General features: G+C 57.0%; 2 protein-coding genes across 2 annotated transcripts; both read right to left on the reverse strand.

Moving 5' to 3' along the window:
• Window positions 1-2,841: 2,841 nt before the first annotated feature.
• On the reverse strand, window positions 2,842-9,167 carry LOC310923831 (class II histocompatibility antigen, B-L beta chain-like; the record flags this gene model as incomplete). The annotated part of the gene is made up of 4 exons (XM_083885759.1): window positions 2,842-3,082; window positions 3,896-4,059; window positions 4,402-4,524; window positions 9,083-9,167. Coding segments are annotated over 4 exons (613 nt in total), but the record flags the coding sequence as incomplete, so codon positions are not given.
• Window positions 9,168-11,897: 2,730 nt separating this feature from the next.
• Window positions 11,898-13,022, reverse strand: LOC310923830 (early activation antigen CD69-like; the record flags this gene model as incomplete). Its single annotated transcript, XM_083885758.1, has 4 exons — window positions 12,601-13,022; window positions 12,321-12,499; window positions 12,123-12,223; window positions 11,898-12,012 (listed from the first exon to the last, which is right to left on the reverse strand). The coding sequence occupies exons 1-4, from the start codon at window positions 12,641-12,643 to the stop codon at window positions 11,898-11,900; spliced, it is 438 nt and encodes a 145-aa protein (XP_083741884.1). The 5' UTR covers window positions 12,644-13,022.
• Between the last annotated feature and the right edge of the window lie 8,102 nt (window positions 13,023-21,124).

The raw sequence follows: 21,124 nt of genomic DNA on the forward strand, positions 1-21,124 counted from the left end.
GAATGTGGGAAGAGCTTCAGAGACAGCACTGGGCTGCTCCAGCACCATATGATCCACACTGGGGAACGGCCCTACACCTGCCTGGAATGTGGGAAGAGCTTTGGATGGAGCTCTGACCTGAGAAAACACCAGCGCATCCACACCGGGGAGAGGCCCTACGAGTGTCCTGAGTGTGGGAAGAGGTTTCGGGTCAGCTCCCATCTCCTCACCCATCAGCGGATTCACACAGAGGAGAGGCCCTTCCGCTGCCCCGACTGTGGGAAGGGCTTCAAGCAAAACTCCAACCTCACTGTGCACCAGCGCATCCACACCGGGGAGAGGCCCTACGAGTGTCCTGAGTGTGGGAAGGATTTCTCACAGAGCTCAGTCTTGACCAGACACCAACAGAGGCACCATAAGGGAAGCCCCGCGAGTGCCCCGAGTGCGGGAAGAGCTTCATGCGCTGCTCCAGCTCCATCCCCCATGGGAGGATCAGCGTTGGATGATCCCCAGTGACCCCGTTGGGCAGAGCCCTGGTGATCCGTGGTCCTGGTGATCCGTGTTGGGAAGACACCTGGCTCGGGGGGGGATCCACTGGTTCCTGTCTCCCTGTGGGCACCTGGATGAACACGGGGACAGGAACATCCATTGGGACACAGACGGACATTGGGAATTCCTTGGGGGGAGCAGACTTGTTGTCTTTCAACCCCAGAAAATCTTTTGTGTTCAATTCTGTCTTCTGGGGGTATGGGGAGACAGATATAGTGCTAAGGGCAATCCTGCCCCTATATATTGCAGCTGTGTTAATTACTGAAGAGTGAGAACAGCCTTGCCCTCACAGCTATGGGTGTGATACAAAAGTGAGTTAGTTGGTAGAGAGTCAGTTGGCATCTGCTGGCCGTGCTGTGAGGAGGAAGGGACAGGAGGCTGGGCAAGGGACAGATAAGGTGAGCCACTGCATGAGGGACAGACAGGGTTCAGTGGCTTTTCTAGGGACAGGAAGCAGTGAGCTGGAACTGCCGAAGAAAGAGAGAAGAAGGAGAAAAAGAGCCTGAGCTGTGTGGAGCTGCCTGGAGGATTGCTACATAGAAAAGGTATGAAGAACTTCTAGATAACAAGGTGCTGATACTTGAAGGCCTCTGAAGTTTTTGTTGAAGCACTCTGAGTTCATGGCCGTCTCAATTCCAACATGGGGGCATCAATAAATACTGGATAGTCTTGGAGGTGTTTTCCAACCTCAGGGATTCCATGATTTTGATTTCCTATTGCCCAAGAGTGTCTTCCACAGCCAAATGGTGATGATCTGGGGCAAAGACCAAGATTTTGGAGATTGCGGTGGAAACCCCTCCAAAAATGGTACTTCCCTCCCATCTAAGCATGTGGATCCTCAGCTGGCCCAGACAGGGAAATCCTTTTCTTTTGGCCTTCATTTGCTTTTCCTTTATCTTCATTTAAAATATCCAACACTGTGGTAAAAATAAAGACATGGAACTAAGACATGGTTGGGATGACAGGGGACATGGACATGGAGAGTGACATGGGGACACATGGATATTTGGGGGGTACATGGTCATTCATGGGGACACGGGGGGAACACGGGTACAGATGAGGACGTGGGGGACAATGACAGGGATGGAAACATTGTGGGGAGACAGCCACGGGTGAGGACAGGGTGGGACACGGCCAGTGACATGTGGGGACATGGCCATGGCCGGTGCCATGGGGGGAACTTGCAGGGGCTGTGGGGGATGCTGGGTTTGAGGGAGTTGAGGGTTCCTGGGAAGGACATGGGGCTTGCTGAGGGCTTTGGGGACCCCAGGCCCAGCGGCTCTGGCTGCGCTGGGAGACCCTGGGGGAGGTTCTGGGGCAGCTGCTCCAGCTGCTCCCCGAGACCAGGGCAAACTTCAAAGCTTTATTGGGAACACTGGGAGCAGCCGGGCGGGGACACAGGGACAGCTCTGGGCACGGGCAGGGGGGACACACGAGGCCCCCAAAATCATCTCGGGGACGGGGACGGAGCGGGGGGTCCCGGCCGGGCCCGAGGCCATGGGGAGGGGCTGCGGCCGCCGGCGGCTCAGGAGCTCTGTGGGCAGAGAAAAGGGGGTGACACCGGGCTGGGGGGCCCCGGGGGGGCACACACGCTCTGGGGGAGGGGGGACACGACCCCCGGCACGCCCCCTGACCTTCTTGCACAGGCAGAGGCCCAGCCCCAGCACCAGGAACACCGAGCCCAACACGAAGCCCCCGATCCCCGTCAGCATCTTGCTGCGGGCGGCGTCCGGCGGCATCTCTGGGGGGTCCAGAGGGGTCAGGACCCCCAAAACCTCTCACAGACACCCCAAGCCCCTCCAAACTCCCTCTCAGTCTCCCTCAGCACACCCAGGAGCTTTCGAAACCTCCTTCCAATCCCTGCCCGCCCTCCCCACCGCCCACCAAGGCCCCTCCTGGCCCCTCTCACCAGCCCACAGCCCCAAACCGCTCGTCCCCCTCCAAAACCCCCCCAAACCCTCTCCCAGTCCCTTCCCAGCCCCTCCACCGCTCCCCCACACCCCTCCCAGTCTCTTCCCAGCACAACCGACCTCAGCCCCAGCCCCGCTTGCCCATCCCCCAGCTCCTCCCAGCCCCTCCAGCCTCACTCCAATCCCTCCCACTTCCACCCGCCGCCCCCAAACTCCCTCCCGGCGCCCACCAGCACCCCCGGGACCCCACACCCCCCTCCCCAGCATCCTCCCGACTCCTGCTCAGCCCTTCCACAGCCCCCAGCCCCTCTCCCAGGTTCAACCAGGATCTCTCCAGTTCCCTCCCACTCGCTCCCAGCACACGCCAGTGCCTCTGCCAGCCCGGCCAGTGGCTCCCCCGTACCCCAGTGGCGCCTCAGGGGCTGCTCCAGGCTGACGTGCTCCACCTGGCACGTGTAGCTGAGCCCGCGCCGGGGCGGCGTTTCCAGCAGCACCAGCAGCTGGTGGCTCCAGTCCCCGTTGGGGACCACGTCGGTGGCCACCACCCGGCCCGACAGCTCCTGCTGGCCCTCGAACCACCTCAGCTGGATGTGGGCGGGGTAGAAATCCATCACGGAGCACAGCAGGCCTCTGGCACTGCCGGCCTGGGAGCTGGAGGGCAGCAGCGAGATGGAAACGCTGGGGGGCACTGGGAGAGAGCGGGGACACACTGGGATCAGCTGGGGGCCGCTGGGAGAGAGAGGGGAGGGGCGGTGTGGGCTTGGGAGGGACTGGGATGGACTGGGAGGGACAGGGAGTGGATTGGGAATAGACAGGGAGAGACTGGGGGACACTGGGGGGGAAATGATAGAGATGGGAGGGGATGGGGGGCACTGGGAGAGGGGGTCAAAGTCTGGCACTGGGAATTAACTGGGAATAAACTGGGAAGGACGGGGAAGAACTGCTATTGGACTAGGAGGGACTGGGAATGGACTGGGGCGGCACTGGGATGAACTGGGAATGGACTGGGATGAACTGGGAATGAAGCGCGCGGCACTGGGAGGCGAGTCCAGCGCGGGGCACTGGGCACTACGGGTCTGCCTGGCAACAGATGAGTCATTAGACAGACGCGCGCCCTGATTGGCTGATCGGCGTCACCCTACGCACGGACAGGATGGACACGCTGGGGGGGCACTGGGAGAGACTGGGATGGACTGGGAGAGAACAGGAGTCCATGGAGGGACAGGAGGCTCCAGGGGATGGTTCCAAGGAGGTCTGAGGGCTCTGGGGTGATTCCCAGGGAGGTTTTGAGGCGCTCCAGGGTCATTCCCAGGGCAGGGCCCGAGGGGACACGCTCTGCCCCACGCTCACCTCTGCGCTCCACGCTGAACGGGGCATCAATCTCATAGCTGACCCGGCAGAGCAAGTCCACCGCAGTCCGCCTGTTCTCCATGATAATTGGGTTGCTGTTCGCGTACCGGGCCACCTTCTCCCCCCCAGGCCGTGTACCCCACGAAGTGCCCCACGTCGCTGTCGAACATCAGGAACTCCTCCCGGTTGTAGATGTACCTGTCCAAATACTTCACCTTCTCCGTGCCGTTAATGAAGTAACACTCGGACGTAGTCAGATAATGGAACACCCCTGAGTGTGCAGGACACAGGTCAGGGGGTGCTCCCCCAGCACCCCCAGAGCTCCGGGGGCCACCCCGGAACCCCACCCCGCACCCCCTGTGCCCCACGGCCGCCCCGGGACCCTCCTGCCCGCGCTGCCGCTTCCTCTGTAACACCCTTCCCCCATTTCCCCTTTTACATCCCCTCCAGCCACCACCCATATCAACTTTGGGGTCCCATTCCCCGCTTTTGCACGTTTCCAAATTTTTAAAACACTATTTCCCGTATTCCGAGCCCCCTCCCGCTCAGTTTTGGGGTCCCACCCTCCCCCTTTGCCCCCTTCTCCCCCCCTGCCCCACCGCCCCCCGCTCACCCGAGAGCTCCGCGCCCGCAGCCGGGGCCGCTCCCAGCACCACCAGTGCCCCCAGTACGGCCCCGGCTGCCGCCCCTCGCCCCATGGCCAGCGCCGGGAGGCGCCGCCAGCCCCAAACAGCCGCTCGGAAATGGGGGCAAGAGCGCAGAGCAGCGCAGGGTTATTAGCTAAGCCTTCCGTGATTGGTCGGGCGTGGTTTCTGGACGCCCTTTCATTGGCTGACATTTTTTTCGACTCGCTCCGATTGGCTCGAGGTGTTTATTGCGCGGTCCCATTGGCCGGATCAGGGTTCAGTTTTGGACCCGTTTTTCAGAAGCTTTACCCGGCAACTGATGAGTCACCAGCAATACGCACTCTGATTAGCTGGAATTTCTCCAGGCTCTGTTTTTTTGCGGCGTCTTGCTGTCAAGTCCCGACCCGCAGCGACGCCGCGCTCCCATTGGCTGAGCGCTTTTTGGGGCGCTGCTCCCCCACTCCCGCTCCCCCCAGTTCCCGCCGCTTTTCTGGCACCGGCACCGGCCCTTCCCAGTTTCCCGGGATCCCGAGTGTTGGAGTCCAGGGCATCCCTCTGAGAGCCCGGGGAAGTCACAGACCTCGGTAGAGAGGCCTGGGACCCGAGAAAGAGGGTCTGGGGTCTGTGCAGGGGGGTCTGGGGTCTGTGCAGGGGGGTCTGGGGTCTGTGCAGGGGGGTTTGCCTGGCACAGTGCCCAGGAAGACAAAATCTTTGATTCTGGTCCATGTGAAAATCATCTAACACAGAGAAGAATTGCAAGTCACAAAGGTGTTACTGAGAGTGGTGTAGTTATCACCGTGCAGAAGATTTTGTAGTTTTGGGTTTTTAGAATGGAGATGCAAAGGGACAAGATGGTCATTTTAGGGCGGTGCCCTGGGTTCTTCTCCTTCTCCCTTGGCATCCATTGTCTGCAGTGACGTGGGCACAAAGTAGTTTCAGTGGATTGGATCAGAGTAGACATGACCCTGTTAGTGCAGGTGATAGACATTGGCACAGAATTGTAAACAATGGGTACGGAGTGATCTGTATAAGAGGCAGCGACCTCCCATCACAGGGGGAGTCACCTCGTGTCCAGGCTGCTGAGAACACCTTGGGGGACACACAGAATTGTAAGATAAAAACTAATAAAAAATGCGAGAAACCAGAAAACCAAGACCTTGAGGCTCCTCATCCTTCTTGCGCCGACCAGAGAACACCGAACACAGAGACATATAATCAGACCCTAAAATTCTTCAGCGGTCGAGGAGGGAAAATCACTCCCTCGAGCCCACACGGATCACCAAGCCTTGGAATCTTGGGCAGAAAAAACAGATTAAACCCGAGAATTGGCGTCCCTGGGTGGGCTCGAACCACCAACCTTTCGGTTAACGGCCGGAAAAGCCAAACAAGATGGAACTCTATTAACCCATTGACTAAAAATACATTCATTAAATTATCATTTCTGTTACTTTATCCCTCTTGATTAAGTCTCAGATGATTTTCCATTGCTTGTTAATTTAGATTAAGAATGTTCTTCTCGGTTTGTAAATTATTAAATCACATTCCTGAGAATCCCCTCGTTATGAGTTACCCAACACGCCTTTTACCCAATTCACACACGGGGTGTTGTCAGCGCTCCCGTTCTGAGGAGGCCGGAACTTGATGTTCCCCCCTTGTGTCAACCCCTCCCTTGACCCAAACCCCAAACTCCACCCCTGCAACGCCCCATAAAAACCCCACCACCCGCCCTTTGGGGGGTCTTTAATCCGTGTCCCCCTCCTCATCCCCGGGGGGAACAAATGGATTTTGGAGCTTCACAACCCAGAGCCCGGTCAGGTTTGTTCCCCCGCCGGCGGCAGCAGCTGCGACCCCCCTGAACATGCTGAACTCTGGAGCCCTGGGGGGCTGCCCCAAGGCCCCCCCAGAGCCTTGGGGTGACACGGGGGGGACACACGGGGGTCCCCATTCCCGATCCAGCCCGGGGCCGCCTCTGCCCCCCCAATCACAGCCCCCCCCAAGTCCCTCCCCAGAGCCCCCCACAAACCCCACCGGGCACAACTGGGAAGCTTTATTGGGAACACTGGGAGCAGCCGGGCGGGGACACAGGGACAGCTCTGGGCACGGGCAGGGGGGACACACAAGGCCCCCAAAATCATCTCGGGGACGGAGCGGGGGGTCCCGGCCGGGCCCGAGGCCACGGGGAGGGGCTGCGGCCGCCGGCGGCTCAGGAGCTCTGTGGGCAGAGAAAAGGGGGTGACACCGGGCTGGGGGGCCTGGGGGGGGGCACACACGCTCTGGGGGAGGGGGGACACGACCCCCGGGACCCCCCCTCACCTTCTTGCACAGGCAGAGGCCCAGCCCCAGCGCCAGGAACACCGAGCCCAACACCAAGCCCCCGATCCCCGTCAGCATCTTGCTGCGGGCGGCGTCCGGCGGCATCTCTGGGGGGTCCAGAGGGGTCAGGACCCCCCAAAACCTCTCACCCGCACCCCGAGCCCCTCCAAACTCCCTCCCACTCTCCCCCAGCCCAGTCACCAGCCCCTGAAACCTCCTCCCAATCCCTGCCCGCCCTCCCCGTTATTTCAGTGCCTTCTCTGATTGGCTGAGGAGAGGCCCAGGAGTTGAGAAAAGGATCGGGACAGATCCTGCTCCGAGCACAACAGACCCAGCCTGGGCACAGGGAGTGAATTTGTTACCAACCAAACCACAGCAGCACACGGAGAAGGGAAAGAAATCTCTCCAACAGCTTCCCCACACCCAACACGGATCACCAGGACCACGGATCACCAGGGCTCTGCCCAACGGGGTCACTGGGGATCATCCAACGCCGATCCTCCCATGGGGGATGGAGCTGGAGCAGCGCACGAAGCTCTTCCCGCACTTGGGGCACTCGTAGGGCCTCTCCCCGGTGTCGATCACCTGGTGTTTCTTCAGGAAGAAACTGCAGCTGAAACCCTTCCCACATTCCAGGCACTTGTGGGCCTTCTCCCCTCCATGAGGCCTCTCCACCAGCTCTGAGCTCCGCCTGGATCTCCGGCCGCCCTCCTGGCACAGGGCGGCTCTTTCCTCCTCGCAGCTCCCTGGGCTGGGTTTGCAGCCCCTCCTCCTGCGGGATCTCTGGGGCTTTTCCTCCTTCTCCATCTGGCCAAGGCTTGGCAATGACAAATCCTGGTTTGGAGAAAAAAACAAGGGGTGAGTGCTTCGGGATGGGGGTTTCTACTGCCCAAGTCCATCTCAGGATGTCACCGGGCATTCTGTGTCCATCAAACTCTTCAAGCTACCAAGATTCAGCCCAAAAATCCCTCCCAAGAGTTCCCCCTCTCTGATCTCCACATTTTGGTGTATCAGGGGTCCCCCTTCCCTGGGCCGATGGGGGTCCCGTGGTTCCTGCTGTCCCCCCTCTCCAGGATCTCGCTTAGGGATGATCTGGTGATCCCACACCAGCCCACGCTCTGCCGGCAGCAACCACCTGCACCCCTCCCCAGGGCCCAAGAGAAAACCCCAAGCCGTCGTGGACCCCCATGATCTGCCAAGGGGCATTTGTGGTTCAGCTTTGCGGTCCCCCAAGGTCTGAATATCCACAACCCCCAGAAAAACCTCCAGGGACCCCCCGGGATATTTGGGGGGGGCTCCCCACCCACGCTCACCAGCCGGCACCGAGCGCCACGCGGGGCCACCGAGGACAGCCCGGAGCTGCGGGGACAGAGGTGACAGGAGATCACCCAGCCCCGCACCAACAAGGCAGAACTCTGTAGGTTTGGGCTGGTTTGTCCCCAAAAGCAGCTCAGAGCCCGGCAGCCCCCAGGGTTCAAGGATTAGTGGGAGTTTTCCCGGTGGAATTGCTCCATGGCAGGAATTAAACCCTTTATTTAGTGGCCAGACTTTAGGATCTTCCAGATCTTTTCTAACCTAAACAGTTCTGACTCTTCTGCTGGTTTTTCCCCATGGGGTAACCGAAAGTGGAGTCAGCAGGAAAAAGCACGAGGCACAAGTGTAGCAGAAAGACACAAAGCAGGAGCCCCACAAGCACAGGGAAAACGCCCCAGGAACAGCAAGGCCTGGATCAGGATATCTAAAGGCACCGCAGCCCTTCAGCATCCCAGGTCTCCTTCGAGCAGAGCAGCTGGGGCTCATTTGGAGCTTTCACGGCGAGCACGGACCCTTTGGAAGAAGCAGCTCCTGGAAATCACGTTTGGTGTGGAGTTCAGTTTTCCCGGTTCAGCCCCTGCACACAGGGATGAGGCTCAAACGGCCGAGCTGGGCCATGTCAGGGCTGAAAAGTCATCCTGCAAAGCCGGGGTTTGATCCTGGCAGGGCTGAAGGGGAGGAGGGAGGTGGAAGAGCAGCGGGTGTTTAACCCCGCGGCAGTGAGTGTGAACCACCGCAGGGGGAGGAATCCCGGGGCAGGAATCGCCCAGGAGAATCCCGGGGGAGGAATTCCGAGGGAGGCATCCCCGGGGCAGGAATCCCGGGCTATGAATTAACTGAGTAATTAATCCCGTTTAATTGAGCCGCGGAACGAAGCGCTCCCGGTGCATCCAAGACATTCAAACCCAAATCCTCCGCCGGGATCCCAAACCACAGCCGGGATCTTATCCCACCCCACAGTCCCTTCCCCTCCCTGCACCACCCCGGGCTTTGCACCACCACAGCCCCTCCAAAGGCCCCCAAAACCCAGCCCGAACCCACAGCCCGGCTCAGGGCGCGACAGCCGCTTCCCGCAGCGCTCCCCGGGGCCGAGATCCAGGCGGGCACTAACGATCTCCGTGGCCATGGTGGGATGGCGGGAGGTCCGGCTGGTCCCGACCCCGCGGGCCGGACCCTCGGAGCCTGGGCGGGGGTCGCTGGCCCGGCCCAGCCCGGCCCCAGGCCAGGGGAGCTGCGCGGAGCCGCCCCCGCGTCCCCGGGCCCGGACGGGCAACACCGAACCTGCCGCAGCCTCTGCCGAAGGAAGCCGGGGAAAGGTTGTTCTCCTCCGGGAATGGGACCCCATCGAGGAGCCTGTGCTGGCCCCACTCCAGATGTGCTTTTCCCAAGGATCAAAAGGCTCCCAATCGTTAATAATGGAAAAGGCCAAACCACCCCAAAATTCGGGTTGTGCAGAGAGAGCTTTGGCCTCACTCCCCTCTGTCCAATGTGCTGATTTGTGGTGGAAAAAAGCCAGGTGGCATTGCAAGGACCGATCGTGGAGTTGTTGAGGTTGGACAGTGTCTCCAAAGCCGTGGAGTTCAGCCCTGCCAAAGCCACCCCTGACTGTGTCCCCAGGTGCCGCATCCTCGGCCCTGTTAAATCTCCCCAGGAATGGGGACTCCCCTCATGCCCTGGGCAGCCTGGGAAGGGCTGGACAACCCTTTCCATGAAGGAATTTTCCCTATTTCCCCCCTCTCGTGGGAGAAGAGCCCAGCCCCACCTGGCTCTGAGCCCCTTTGCAGGTAATTTGAGTGAGAAGGTCCCTCCTGAGCCCCCTTGTCTCCAGGCTGAGCCCCCTCAGCTGCTCCTCTTGAGTTCTCCACACCCTTCCCCAGCTCCATTCCCATCCCTGCACATGCTCCAACTCCTCACTGCCTCTCCTGGAGCTTGAAGCCCACCACTTCATCCCCAAAAAACAGGGAGACTCTTTGGAAATGGGGTTAGAGATGAGCCCTTCAAGGGGAGAGGAGGGGAAATGCTCCAACAGCTCAAGAACTCTGTTTCTCCTGCAATTCCTTGTTTTCACATCACTTCCATGAGACAGCTGCTCCCTTTGGAAAACAGGATGGGACTACAATTGTTGGCACCAGGAAAGCCACAAAACAGCCCCAAATTGCAGGAATTAAAGGTGTTAAGGGTGAGAGGCTCCATTGCTGAATCTGTGTTTAGGGAGATTTGCTCATCTCCCTCTGCAGAGAGGCTGAGAAGCCCTTCCAAGGACCTACAGAAGCATCCAAAATTTGGGAATTTATCCCCATTTAGGAGTAAGTGGCCTGGCTAAGCTGATTCTTTAATTCTGCAATGAGCACCAGCCAACCCAGGGCCCCATTTCTGGCACCTCCCTGCTCTGACCCCTCCATTTCCATCCCCTCGTGAGACAAACATCACCCAAAGCTCTTTTTCCATCCAACAAATGGCTCTGAGGCCCTGCTGGGTAAAAGATGCTCTGTCCCTCCTGAGAGCAGGGATGGCTGCTGTGGTCAGCAGTGTGAAAGCACAGAGGGGGTGGCACAGGGGCATCCTGTGGAAGCTGCCTCAGGTGACTCCAGAGCTGCTGCAGCCGAAGGGATGCTGATCCTAGGAAAGGGCTCCTCAAAGGAGGGGATATGCTCCTCCAACGGCCAGCTCCTCCCTCCCCACAGCCTGATCCCACCTCAGCCCACCTGAGCCAGGGTGACAGGCACATCACAGCTCCTTCCACCTTCCTCTGCTCCTTCAAGGAGGCAGAGAGGTGACACAGCCCCAAGAGTGCCAAGGGAAGGGGGAATGTGGAGACAGAAACTGGAAAGGGCTAGAGAAGAGGGAGGGAAGAGCAGGGCCCTCAAAAACAGTTTCTCCCCAGGCTGGGGAGAACAAGACAAACAGAATCAATGTGGGACCCTCCAGAATTCTCTGCCGTCCCAGCTGAAGCCCTCGCTGGCTGCTCCGGGCTGGACGGGCGCACCGGGAGCGCTGGGAAGGGGCCCCGGCTCGGGGCGCGGCCCCCGGGGCAGCCCCGCGGCAGCTCCAAGGCTCCGCCAGCCGGGATGGAACGTGGCAGGGGGAGCGGGGAAGGGACGGGGCTGCCGGCGCCGAGGGAACACCAGGGACACCGGGGGCGCTTCACAAACATTTAATAGGAAACCCCAAAATTATAAACAATACAAAAACAGCAACAGTGGCACCTTAAAAACAGATGGGGGTCATGCAGAGCCATCCCAAAGAAAGAAGGGATGGAATGGAATTCCACTGAATTGGAATGGACCCACAAGGATTGAGTCACACCCCTAAGGTATTGGTGCCTGTGGGGTCAAATCACACATTGGCATTATTGGCACCTTGCCCCAGCCACAGTCACATTCACATGTTTGTACCTGTTTGTACATTGCACTTGTTTGTTGCCTGTATTCACAGTGTTATACCAGTATAGATATGAAATATCTGTGTATAAATAGTGTTAGAAGAAGGTATATGAAACCTGTTTCCACAGTGTTATATCTACCTATATATACAGGCTTGGTGTATAAATGTGTAGTGCAAGAGAAACAGGATGAGTCCTGGAGTGGCTCCAGGAGGAAGAAACCCCCAGCCCCAGCCCAGGCAGCCACACCTCAGCTTCCACATCACCTCCTCTTCCTGCACGTTCATCTCCTGGAGACCAGGCACTGAGGTGACCCTGAGACAAAATACTGAGATGTTCATGAGATCAGGCACTGAGGTGACCCTGAGGGTCAGTGCAAGGCAGACACTGTGCCTGAGGAAGGACATCCCAGGGTCTGGGAAAGGGCAAAGCTGTGACTGCCCAGCACAGAGAAGGTGCTTTGTCCATCCCCTGTCACAGCCGAGTTTGGGCTCTGCTGCACAGATAGGGCACCAGGTATGAGCAGGGCACACTCCTGAGTTTATTCTCAGCCAGGAAAACACACTCTGCATCGCCCAGGACAGGAACCCTGCAAGGAGGAGCAGAGACAATGCTGGCAACACAGGGGACACATTGTGCTCCCATGCCCCCATTCCCTGCCCACATCCCCCAGGCCCTGCTCGGCTCCCTGGGACTCACGAGGAGTTGAAGCTGCTGCCGTCCTCCCACTGAAGCTGCTGCCCCCGTCTGCGCAGCCCCAGCCAGAGATTGACCTTCCGGCTGGGGCGGGACAGGAACTCCTGGGAAGTGAAGAGACCAGCAGTCAGATCTGCACCCCCAGCCCAGGAGCCCCCCAGGCCCCCCTCGGACACCCCACACCCCCAGCCCCTCACTCACCATTTCCTCATCCCTGAGCACGGCCAGGGAGGCCCCGAGCTCAGAGCACCGAGCCTGACCCTGATCCCAGGTGTGCTGATCCTTCGAGAGGAAGTAGCAGATCCTGCGGTACCCGACCCAGTCATCAGGACAGGCCAGCGGAGTGCCAGGAAAAGCTGCAATGTTTGTTTGTCTTCCCCCTGCAGAGGGAAGAGGAGAAGGTCCAGGATTCCCCTCCACAGGCAATAGGGACCCTGCTGTGCCCCGAGGGGCTGGGCTGAGGCAGCTGCTCCTCCCTTACCTGACAGCACAGCCAAGGCCGGCACCAAAGCCAGGACCAGCATCACGAGCAGAGTCAGCACCAGGGTGACCTTGGGATGGGATCTGAACCTCTCACCTGCAGCAGTAAAGAGTCCATGGCTGTGAGGACGGGGCTGTCCTGAGCACGCCCAGCCCTCACATCCCCCCACCCAACACCCGGGGGACACAGGAGGGATCCCCCATTCTGTGTGCCCCTCACTCAGCTGGCAGCAAGAGAAACAAGGGACAGGGGCACAGCCAGGGCCAGGGCACAGCCGGGGCCAGAAGAACTGCCCAGCGCCGGGGGCAGCCGGGGGTGTCGGTCCCGGCCCCTGCGGGGGCCCAGCAGAGCAGGAGGGCTCTTCCAGAGCCCTGGAAACAGCCACAGCCCTGCCAGCCCTGTGCACCTGTGGGGTGACACTGTCCCCTCCCTACAGGCCACGGCGCTGGCCCTGCACTCACACAGAAACTGGAGGGGTTTCTTCTGTATGTTCTCAGCTTCTGATCCGTTCTGGCATTTCAGGGGCTTCTTCACCCTCCCAGTACTGGAGCGGGGCTCATTCTCCACATCTTCATTCATTGCACACCCACCAGTGGCCCCTTCCTGCTTAGGACAAGTGGCTTCTTGCTCCCCCCTCCGAGCTCCGCCAGTGCCGCCTCACCGGGCTCCGGCCGCTGCCGCCGCTCCCGGGCCCGCACACGCTCCGGAATGCGGAGTGGGACGGAGCTGGATCCTTTCTCGACCCGCGTTCTGAGCAATCCGCGCGTGGAACACGAGGAGAGGCGGGAGACATCAGGTGGAAGGGCGGCTTGGCGCTCTGCACGGAACGGCCCCGGCTGTTTTCCCGAACTCCAGCGGTTTCTCGGGAAAGGTGGCTGAGGAAAGACCCCGGCGCTGTGCCCGGAGGGACATCCCATCCCAGTTTCACATCCGACTTTTCAAATTAGGGAAACAATGGAATAATCACAGGACGGGATCGCGGCAGTTCCGTGCCGCGCGCCAAGCCCGCCCCTCTCCCCCATTGGCCGAGGTCTCCCGCCGCGTCTCCTTCTCGCGCGCTGATTGGTCAGAGCTGGGCTGAGGGACGATCCCGGCCCGCCCACTCCGCCATGCTCGGATCGGCCCCCGGAGCGCGGAGCGACTCTGGAAACCGGGACCGGCCCCGGGAGCGGCGGCAGCGGCCGGAGCCCGGTGAGGCGGCACTGGCGGAGCTCGGAGGCGGCCCCAGCGCAGGTGGGAGCCGCGCTCGGTTCTGCCGGGGCTCGGGGCTGGCTGCGGGCGGAGGGGGCGGCAGGGGGCTCCGGCGGGTTCCTTGTGCCGTGTCGGCGCCGTGTTGCCCGTGGCCTGAGGGCGCTGCGGGAGCGGCTGCCCGCGCTCTCCTTCCCGCCGCTGCCTCGGCAGGAGCCGCTGCCGGAGCAGCGCCGGCTCGTCCCGGTTCCTGTGGGGAGGACGGAGGTGGCCGCCCTGTCCCCGGGGGGGGCTGTGCGGGAAAATTCCCAGAGGTGGCCAGAGGTTTGTGTCCGCACAGGAGCCCGAGGAGTCCTGTAAAAGTGACTTTATTCCTGAACAAAGGGAGAGGCCGTGCGGCCTTTGCCGGGGGGTCTCTCCAATTGTTGTAGGACGCGGCCTCCTTTTTCTCCTGATTTTCCCTCCTGCATCTCCCTGTCCCTTTGCCCCGTGGCGAAGGTCCTTGGAAAGTTCCGACTTCCCGATCCGCCTCCTGCATGTCCTCGTTAATATGCGCCCCCCTTTTGTGTAACATCCGATATTCCCGGCTCTGCTCGGTCTTTGTTCTTCTTCTCCGTGTTCAGGAATTTCGCAGGGCCTTGGCTGAGCACAGTCCGTGTCAATGAGGAACATTTTCTGAAACTGATGGATTCTCCCGTTGCTCCCTTATCTCCCAGTCCCCGGCCCTGTCTCCAAGCAGATTCACTCGTTGACTCTGTTTTTTCTTGCTGGGTCCTCTTTGGTTTTGGGATTTTTGTCAGTGACCTCAATTCTGAGAAAAGCGAATATTCAGTCTTAGAATATTTTTCAAAAGTTCAATAAGGGAAAAACCAGTTCCATGTCCAGCGCTGGATGTTCCTGGCGATCAGCCAAGGGACCCGTGGGTGCGTTAAGACAGTGTTATCTCTGTACTGTTACTTTACTAAGGCACATACATGTTCATGAGTTTCATGCATTATTCAAATATTCTTGGTAGCTTTCATTGTTACAGAAACTTTGCTTTATTTTGGGTTTCTGTTCTGGCTTATCTAAATAACATCCTGTGGATCAGGTCAATATATTTTATTTCTTCTTGTGGCTTCATCCTGTTGTTTCACACTTCCCAGATACTGAACAGGTAACAAATTCTCTAATTCTTCTCCCGTGCTCTGGTTGGTGTCACCCTTATCACTTGGAGAGGTCAGTCAGCAGATGTGGGAAACAACCTAATTGCTTTACACAGTTCTCTCGGTTACAAGAAGTATTTTAACATTTTATATTTTGCTAAGGCCTGTGGTACAATACATTCATCACATAATTATTTCTATAAGCTGTAAGGTGAATACATCAACATAACACTCATCACACTACTATTTCCATGGGCTTTACTGTGCATACTAAAATGAGAAATAAGTTTTATTAGCAAGCAGCTAAAAGAGATTATAAATTCCACTGTACTTGAAATCAATAACCACATATAAAGACTAATGCACAAATGTCAAAGCCAATATTATCGGGTCATTTTTAACAGTTCCTGTCCTTTTGTAGCCGTGTGTGGCTCAGGAGGCCTGGCTGCCACCTGCATCCCCTTGCTCAGCTGTGAATGAGCTGCCCTCAGCAAGGTGTGGTGCAGGGCCCAAAGATGAGAGTTGCTGTAGCACAACAGAGGAGAAAGAGCATTCGTTTAACCCAGGGCTACATCAATTGATCTCTTTTCTCTAATTAAATCATCCCAGACTTGGATTCCCAAGTGATTTCTCTGGGCCTGTGGTAGCACAAACAGCCCAGTGGTCTGATGCTCCCTGTGTGACACAGACAGTGCCAGCACATGTTGGAGTGGGGAGAGGGATGATTCCCCCCACTTGTTGTAGTGAAGTTTTCACACCATTCTCCACTGGCTGTTTCCCTTTGCAGCTGAAGCAATTTGTGTTGCAGAGTCAGATCTCCTCCCTGTGGGCTCTGCCTTTGGCTGTGCCAATTCCATCTGTGCAAGCAGGCAGAGCTTGGGCTGAGGGGCAGAGGGAATCAGCCCAATTCCTCCCGCAGGCAAGAAGAGCCTGGTGCACTGTCCCCACTTTTCCCCAGCAGTGTTATTTTGCATTTCTAAAGCTCCTCTCCTGGCTGCCTGGAATGGAGCTTCTCTTCCAGAGCAGCCACTGAATGACTCACATGTGCCCCCCCACAATCTGCTTTTGTTTTAACTGTTAATTTAACTGTTTAATTCTTTTGCCTGTTTGTGCCTTAAAGGGTCACCTTTAAAGCTTTTCTAGTTTTGCAAAATGCAGCCTAAAGATGAACATCGAAAAACCCAAACCGAAATTTTGCCATCACTAAGAGCCTCACACAAACATAGACAAAAACATTTCAAAGTAATCAAGTTTTATCTACTTTTCCTCCTACGAGTAGGAATTGATTCTCACCCCTGGTCCATATGTAACTGACAATATAAAAGCAGGATTATTATGAGAAATTATTGTGGTGGTGTAATCTTGTCACAGAAACTGCGAGAAAAACAGAATTTGTCCAACAATATTTTCAGTGTTAGGGAGTCAAGGCATTACTTGATTTTGGCCAGGATGTGCAACAGAAATCATTTCATCCACACGTAGCCAGGGTGTGCAGAGGAAATCATTCCATGACACGTGAGTTTTACTGGATTTTTCCTAAACTTTCTACAGTCTGAACCCATAGAAATCCTTTGGTTTGATGTTCATTGCTTCCAAGTCGCTGAGCTCTGAGTATTTGGTTTCCTATTGGAGCCGGATTTCTTTGCCTCTGATGTTAATTAGGTCCCCACTCCTGGATTTCCTCATCAGCCTTTTCCAGACCAGGTGTCTCCAGCTATTCCAGGGCAGTGTCTGGGGCAGATGTTGGTTGCTGTTTGCTGATGGTCGTTGATGTTTTGTTGATGGTCGTTGTCTTTGTGGGTGTCTTTTGGGCTATTCCCAGTCTGCTGAGATGTTAAACTCATCTCTGTTGAGTGGTGTAACATCCTTTAAAAGATAATATTTAAAATTCCTTTCCCAGGGCAAAGGCAAACCAAGCCTGACTAGAGAAATAAGATTTTTTTTAAATTTGAACTTGGTATATTTTGGAGCAGTGTGATCCCATCCAGCCCCGTGTGTGAGTGTGACTGAGAGGCAGAGTGGAATTGTCCCGTTGTGTTCCCCAGCCCCTGTGGCGAGTGCAGGCACAGAAAGGCCTGAAGCTGAAGCAGTGGCAGCAAGGCTGGGCCCCCAGTGTCTGGAGATGGCCCAGGAGGTGCCCAGGCAGACTATTCCAGCAGAGGATCTGTGGGCAGGCACAGGGGCTTCCCCCGCTGTGGAGCCCTGGCTGCTGCTCCGGTGCCTTCAGGGCGGGTCAGTCGTGGCCTCCCATCCTCCTCCTGCAGCCGGGAAGTCCAAATCTCCTTTGGGCCTTCCGAGCCCTTGAGCCCAGGGTGAGGGGTCCCCCCGTGCTGAGCTGTGCTGGGGCTGTTTCTGTGCTCAGGGACACTTGGGATGGGCCACTTGGCCCCCAGTGGTGCTTCTTCCCACTCCTCAGGCAGGGCCCCATGTCCTGGTTGGATGGTGTGAACAGCAAAGTCCCAAGGCAGGGTCTGTGCCAGCCCAGCTTCCAGTGGGAGAGATTTCTCAGGAGACAGGATTCTGGCCACAGGCTGCTTTAAATACACATCCCTTATCTCCAGCCTGCCCTAGGTGGAGAATTGCCAGGGGAAGGAATTCCAAAGATCAATTCCAAGGGAGATAATTGAATATCTGCCCTGGATCTGGCTCTTATTCCTGCCAAAGCCAATGACAAAAGCCCCACCTGTGGCATCTTGGTTTCTGTCAGCAGCTTCCAAAGGTGTTTCTTTATTTCCCCATTCATTCTTTCTACCTGACCTGAGCTCTGGGGGTGCCAGGGGTTGTGGAGGTCCCATTGTGTTCCTAAAGCTGCCAGAACCCCCTGAAGGATCTTTCCTGTAAAATGAGTTCCCCTATTGTAGTTTATTGCTTCCACAATCCTTTCTCTTGGAATTATTTGTTTCAGAAATAGCTTTCTAAGTGATCCAGTAATTACTGAAGAAGTCAGAATTGCTTTTGGCCCCCTGTTGGGTGACATGGTGTCAGCAGGAGATATTTCAGCCTTCCTGCTCAGGGCATTTCAGTCCCAGGCTCTCACAGGCACACACAGCTCTGCCGGTTGAGCTGACCATGTGGGGGGTAACCTGTGCTTTGTCTGATTCCCTTTCCTAAATAACAGCGTGTCTTGTAACTCTTTTCCCTTCTGCTGCCCTTGGAGACCCATCCAGAAACACCTTTTCTCCCTGAGGCCAGGGAATGTCTCATCAATCTCTCCCAGCCTGGCTCTGGAGCTCTGTCACCTCAGTGCAGTCATGGGTTTCTCCCCAGCCCCTGTGCAGGCTGTTCCAACAGGAGGCTGGGTTAAACCCTTCCCCTGTCCTCACTTCGAAATCCTCCTGTGCCACTGAACAAGTTTCCTGCTGGAATAACCCAGCCCTGCTCTTTTGGTTCTCAAAGCCTGAACTTGATGCCAGACTTGGACAACAGGAGATCCTTGTGCTGTCAGTTTTCAGGCCTCAGGTCCCATTCAAGCTGTGGCTGCACAATTCTGCAGACAGTGGGGCCACTCTGGCCACTGGGTTAAACATTTTAGCACAAGAATTCCTTTGGCCTGGCCCTGTTTAACACTCACATACAATTCCAGTTCCTTTTCTGAGTCTGGAGGAGCCATGGCTTGAGCATCAATAATTTTGGGTTTGTTTTTCATTTCTCAAGTTTTCTTCCCTTTCCCATGTCCATCCCATAACGTTGAGGCTGTGTGGGGTTAAAAAGTCATCCAATGTTCTGGCTGGAGCAGAGAATCCTCAATCCAGGTCCTGCAATTCCCTATTAATCCTCAGAATTGTCACAGCTGCTTTTTAGACTTGGGTAACATTTCTGAGATTACAAAGCCCTTCCTTCCCTCCCTTGCAATAGGGTTTTGCTTTTAGACACCACTTGTGCTGTGTAGTAACATCCGTGGACGGCAGGGACAAGGAACTCTGCAGAGCTGAGATATTCTAGAAACACGTGGCTTTATTACAAGGGTGGTGGGTAAAGAGGGCTTTGCCTTCAGCCACCAGCCTGGGCTGGAGGGAAGCCCCGAGAGAGAGAGGGGAGAGAGAGGGTAGAAGAGAGCTCAGGGGTAGAAGTGAGGTAAGAGTGGGGGAAGGGATAAGACAGCAGGGATAAGAGAGAGGGGGCAAGAGCGTGGGGGGAAAGAGCAAGAGAGCAAGAGCAAGAGAGAGGGCACCTTGTTACAATCCATTCTCTCTCTTTTTGTGTTGAATATTCTAATTCACAGTGACCAACCGGTGCAAGATCCAAAACCTACAAACTTTGCATGCAGCCTATGAGAACTACTATATTACCATGTCATTTTATATTCTAAACTCTAAAGACTACTTTTCTTATCTGCTTTTGCCCTGATCCCTTGCAAAGTGGAAAGGCTGCATTCCTGAGTCCTTTTGTTTCTGCCCTTCAACCCATCTCCAGCTAATCACCGTTTTCCTGCCTCCCATGCCTACATGTCAAAGCTGGCTTTCATTTCTATTGCACTCACAGGTTTTTCATCTGCAGTATTTCTTACCAGACAATCATATCCATAAGTCCTTCCTGTCCCATCTTTCCCAACAGTGCTGGTTACTTCAGAGTAATTTGGAGAGGCTGGGAATCTAATTTTCCTCTTTCCCTGGGGCTGCCCACACTTGTGGGTTCACTTCAGCACAGGCCTTGCCAGACATTTGACACAGAGGTACAAGAGAACTGGCCTCTGTATCACCTTTTACAATATTAATTTGCATTCCCAATTTAGCCATCAAAGGCCTTCCCAGTAAATTACAATCACAATGAGGAGCAAATAAAACTTCCTGCATTTCAAACCCATCCTCCACATCTGCTGATAGTGGTTGAATAAAACACAGCCCCTCATCTTTCCCACTTGTCCCCTGGATAATCAAAGACATTTTTGGCCTTTTCCCCCCTTAGGTCTGAGATTGAGAGTGGGTGGAGAGGCCCCTGTGTGTATGAGGAAAGGCCTGGTGTGGATGCAGCCCCAGGCTGAATGTTGTCAAGGGCTCCAGTGTGGTGGGTCCCTGGTGTAATGGGAGCTCTGGCAGCCCTAGGAATCCATGTCCGTGCAGGGCTGGACTTGCTCCTGCTGAGGGTGCTGCTGTGTGTGCTTGCAGGATCCCTGTGGGCTGCAGATGGATCCCTGCTTCCTTGGCAGGGGCTGTTTGGGTGGGCTCTCCCCTGCCGAGGAGGGCAATGCCTGTGCCAGGTGCTTGTGGCCGAGCCCGTCCCCTCGGTGCTGGGGCCCCCTTGGGCCCTGGGCTTCATCCCTCAGGGGCTGTGGAAACTCTGCCATGGCCTTTGCCTTCAGCTTGGCCTTTTCCTGCTCCCTTCTTGCCTTCACCTGCTGTGCCTTTGTGCCCAAGTGCTGCAGGGGCTTCTTGTGCCCCTCGTGCAGCCCCCCTGAGTGCCTGTGGGTGCTCATCCTCTGACAGCTGCTGAGCTTTCTGCACAATCATTCCTTTCTGCAGGGCCCAAACGAGATCCTTCAAAGATGATCTGGATCCTTCCCGGGATAATGCACATTTCCCAGCTCTTCCTTCCTTCCTTCCTTCCTTCCTTCCTTCCTTCCTTCCTTCCTTCCTTCCTTCCTTCCTTGGCGCTGGTGCTTGTGCTGGCCGTGCCCTGCAGAGCCCGTATCCCAGAGCCGGTGCCTGTGGTGCCGCAGTGTCCAAAGGCGGCTCCCCCGGCGGGCAGGGCCGGCAGCTCCACGGGGCCGGGCAGCGGCCGGGGCGTCCCGCAGCCTCCTGGGGGCCGGGGGCCAGTGCCGGCCCTGCCCGGGGGGTGCTGGGGTCAGGCAGCGCCCGGCGCTGAGCCCCGGCTGCCCCACAGCCCCGGCCCGGCCCCGCAGCTCCCCACAGGCCCCCAGCCCGTGCTCCCGGTGCCGCCCCTCTGCGCCCGCTCCTGCCGCTCCCCAGCACAGAGAAACCCCCTGGGATCCTGACCTCCTTGTTTGCCTCTCCTGCCAACCGGGGCTACAAACCATCTGCATCAGCTCCCAGAGTTTGAGCGTTACACCCTGCTTGAAAACGTCCCAGTCCTCAGTATTTTTCTCTTCCTGCTCTTTTCCATCATCCTCTTTCTCACCACAGAGATTCCTCCTGCTGCCTCTTGCCTTAACTGTAATCCTGCACCCTCCCCTTCCCCCTCACCCTTCCCAGCACACCAACACCATCCATCCCCTGCTGTCTAAATCCCTTCTG

This window comes from Zosterops lateralis (genome assembly GCF_965231275.1).
Source record: "Zosterops lateralis genome assembly, contig: HAP1_HAP1_SCAFFOLD_403, whole genome shotgun sequence".
In the NCBI taxonomy this organism is placed as follows: domain Eukaryota; kingdom Metazoa; phylum Chordata; class Aves; order Passeriformes; family Zosteropidae; genus Zosterops; species Zosterops lateralis.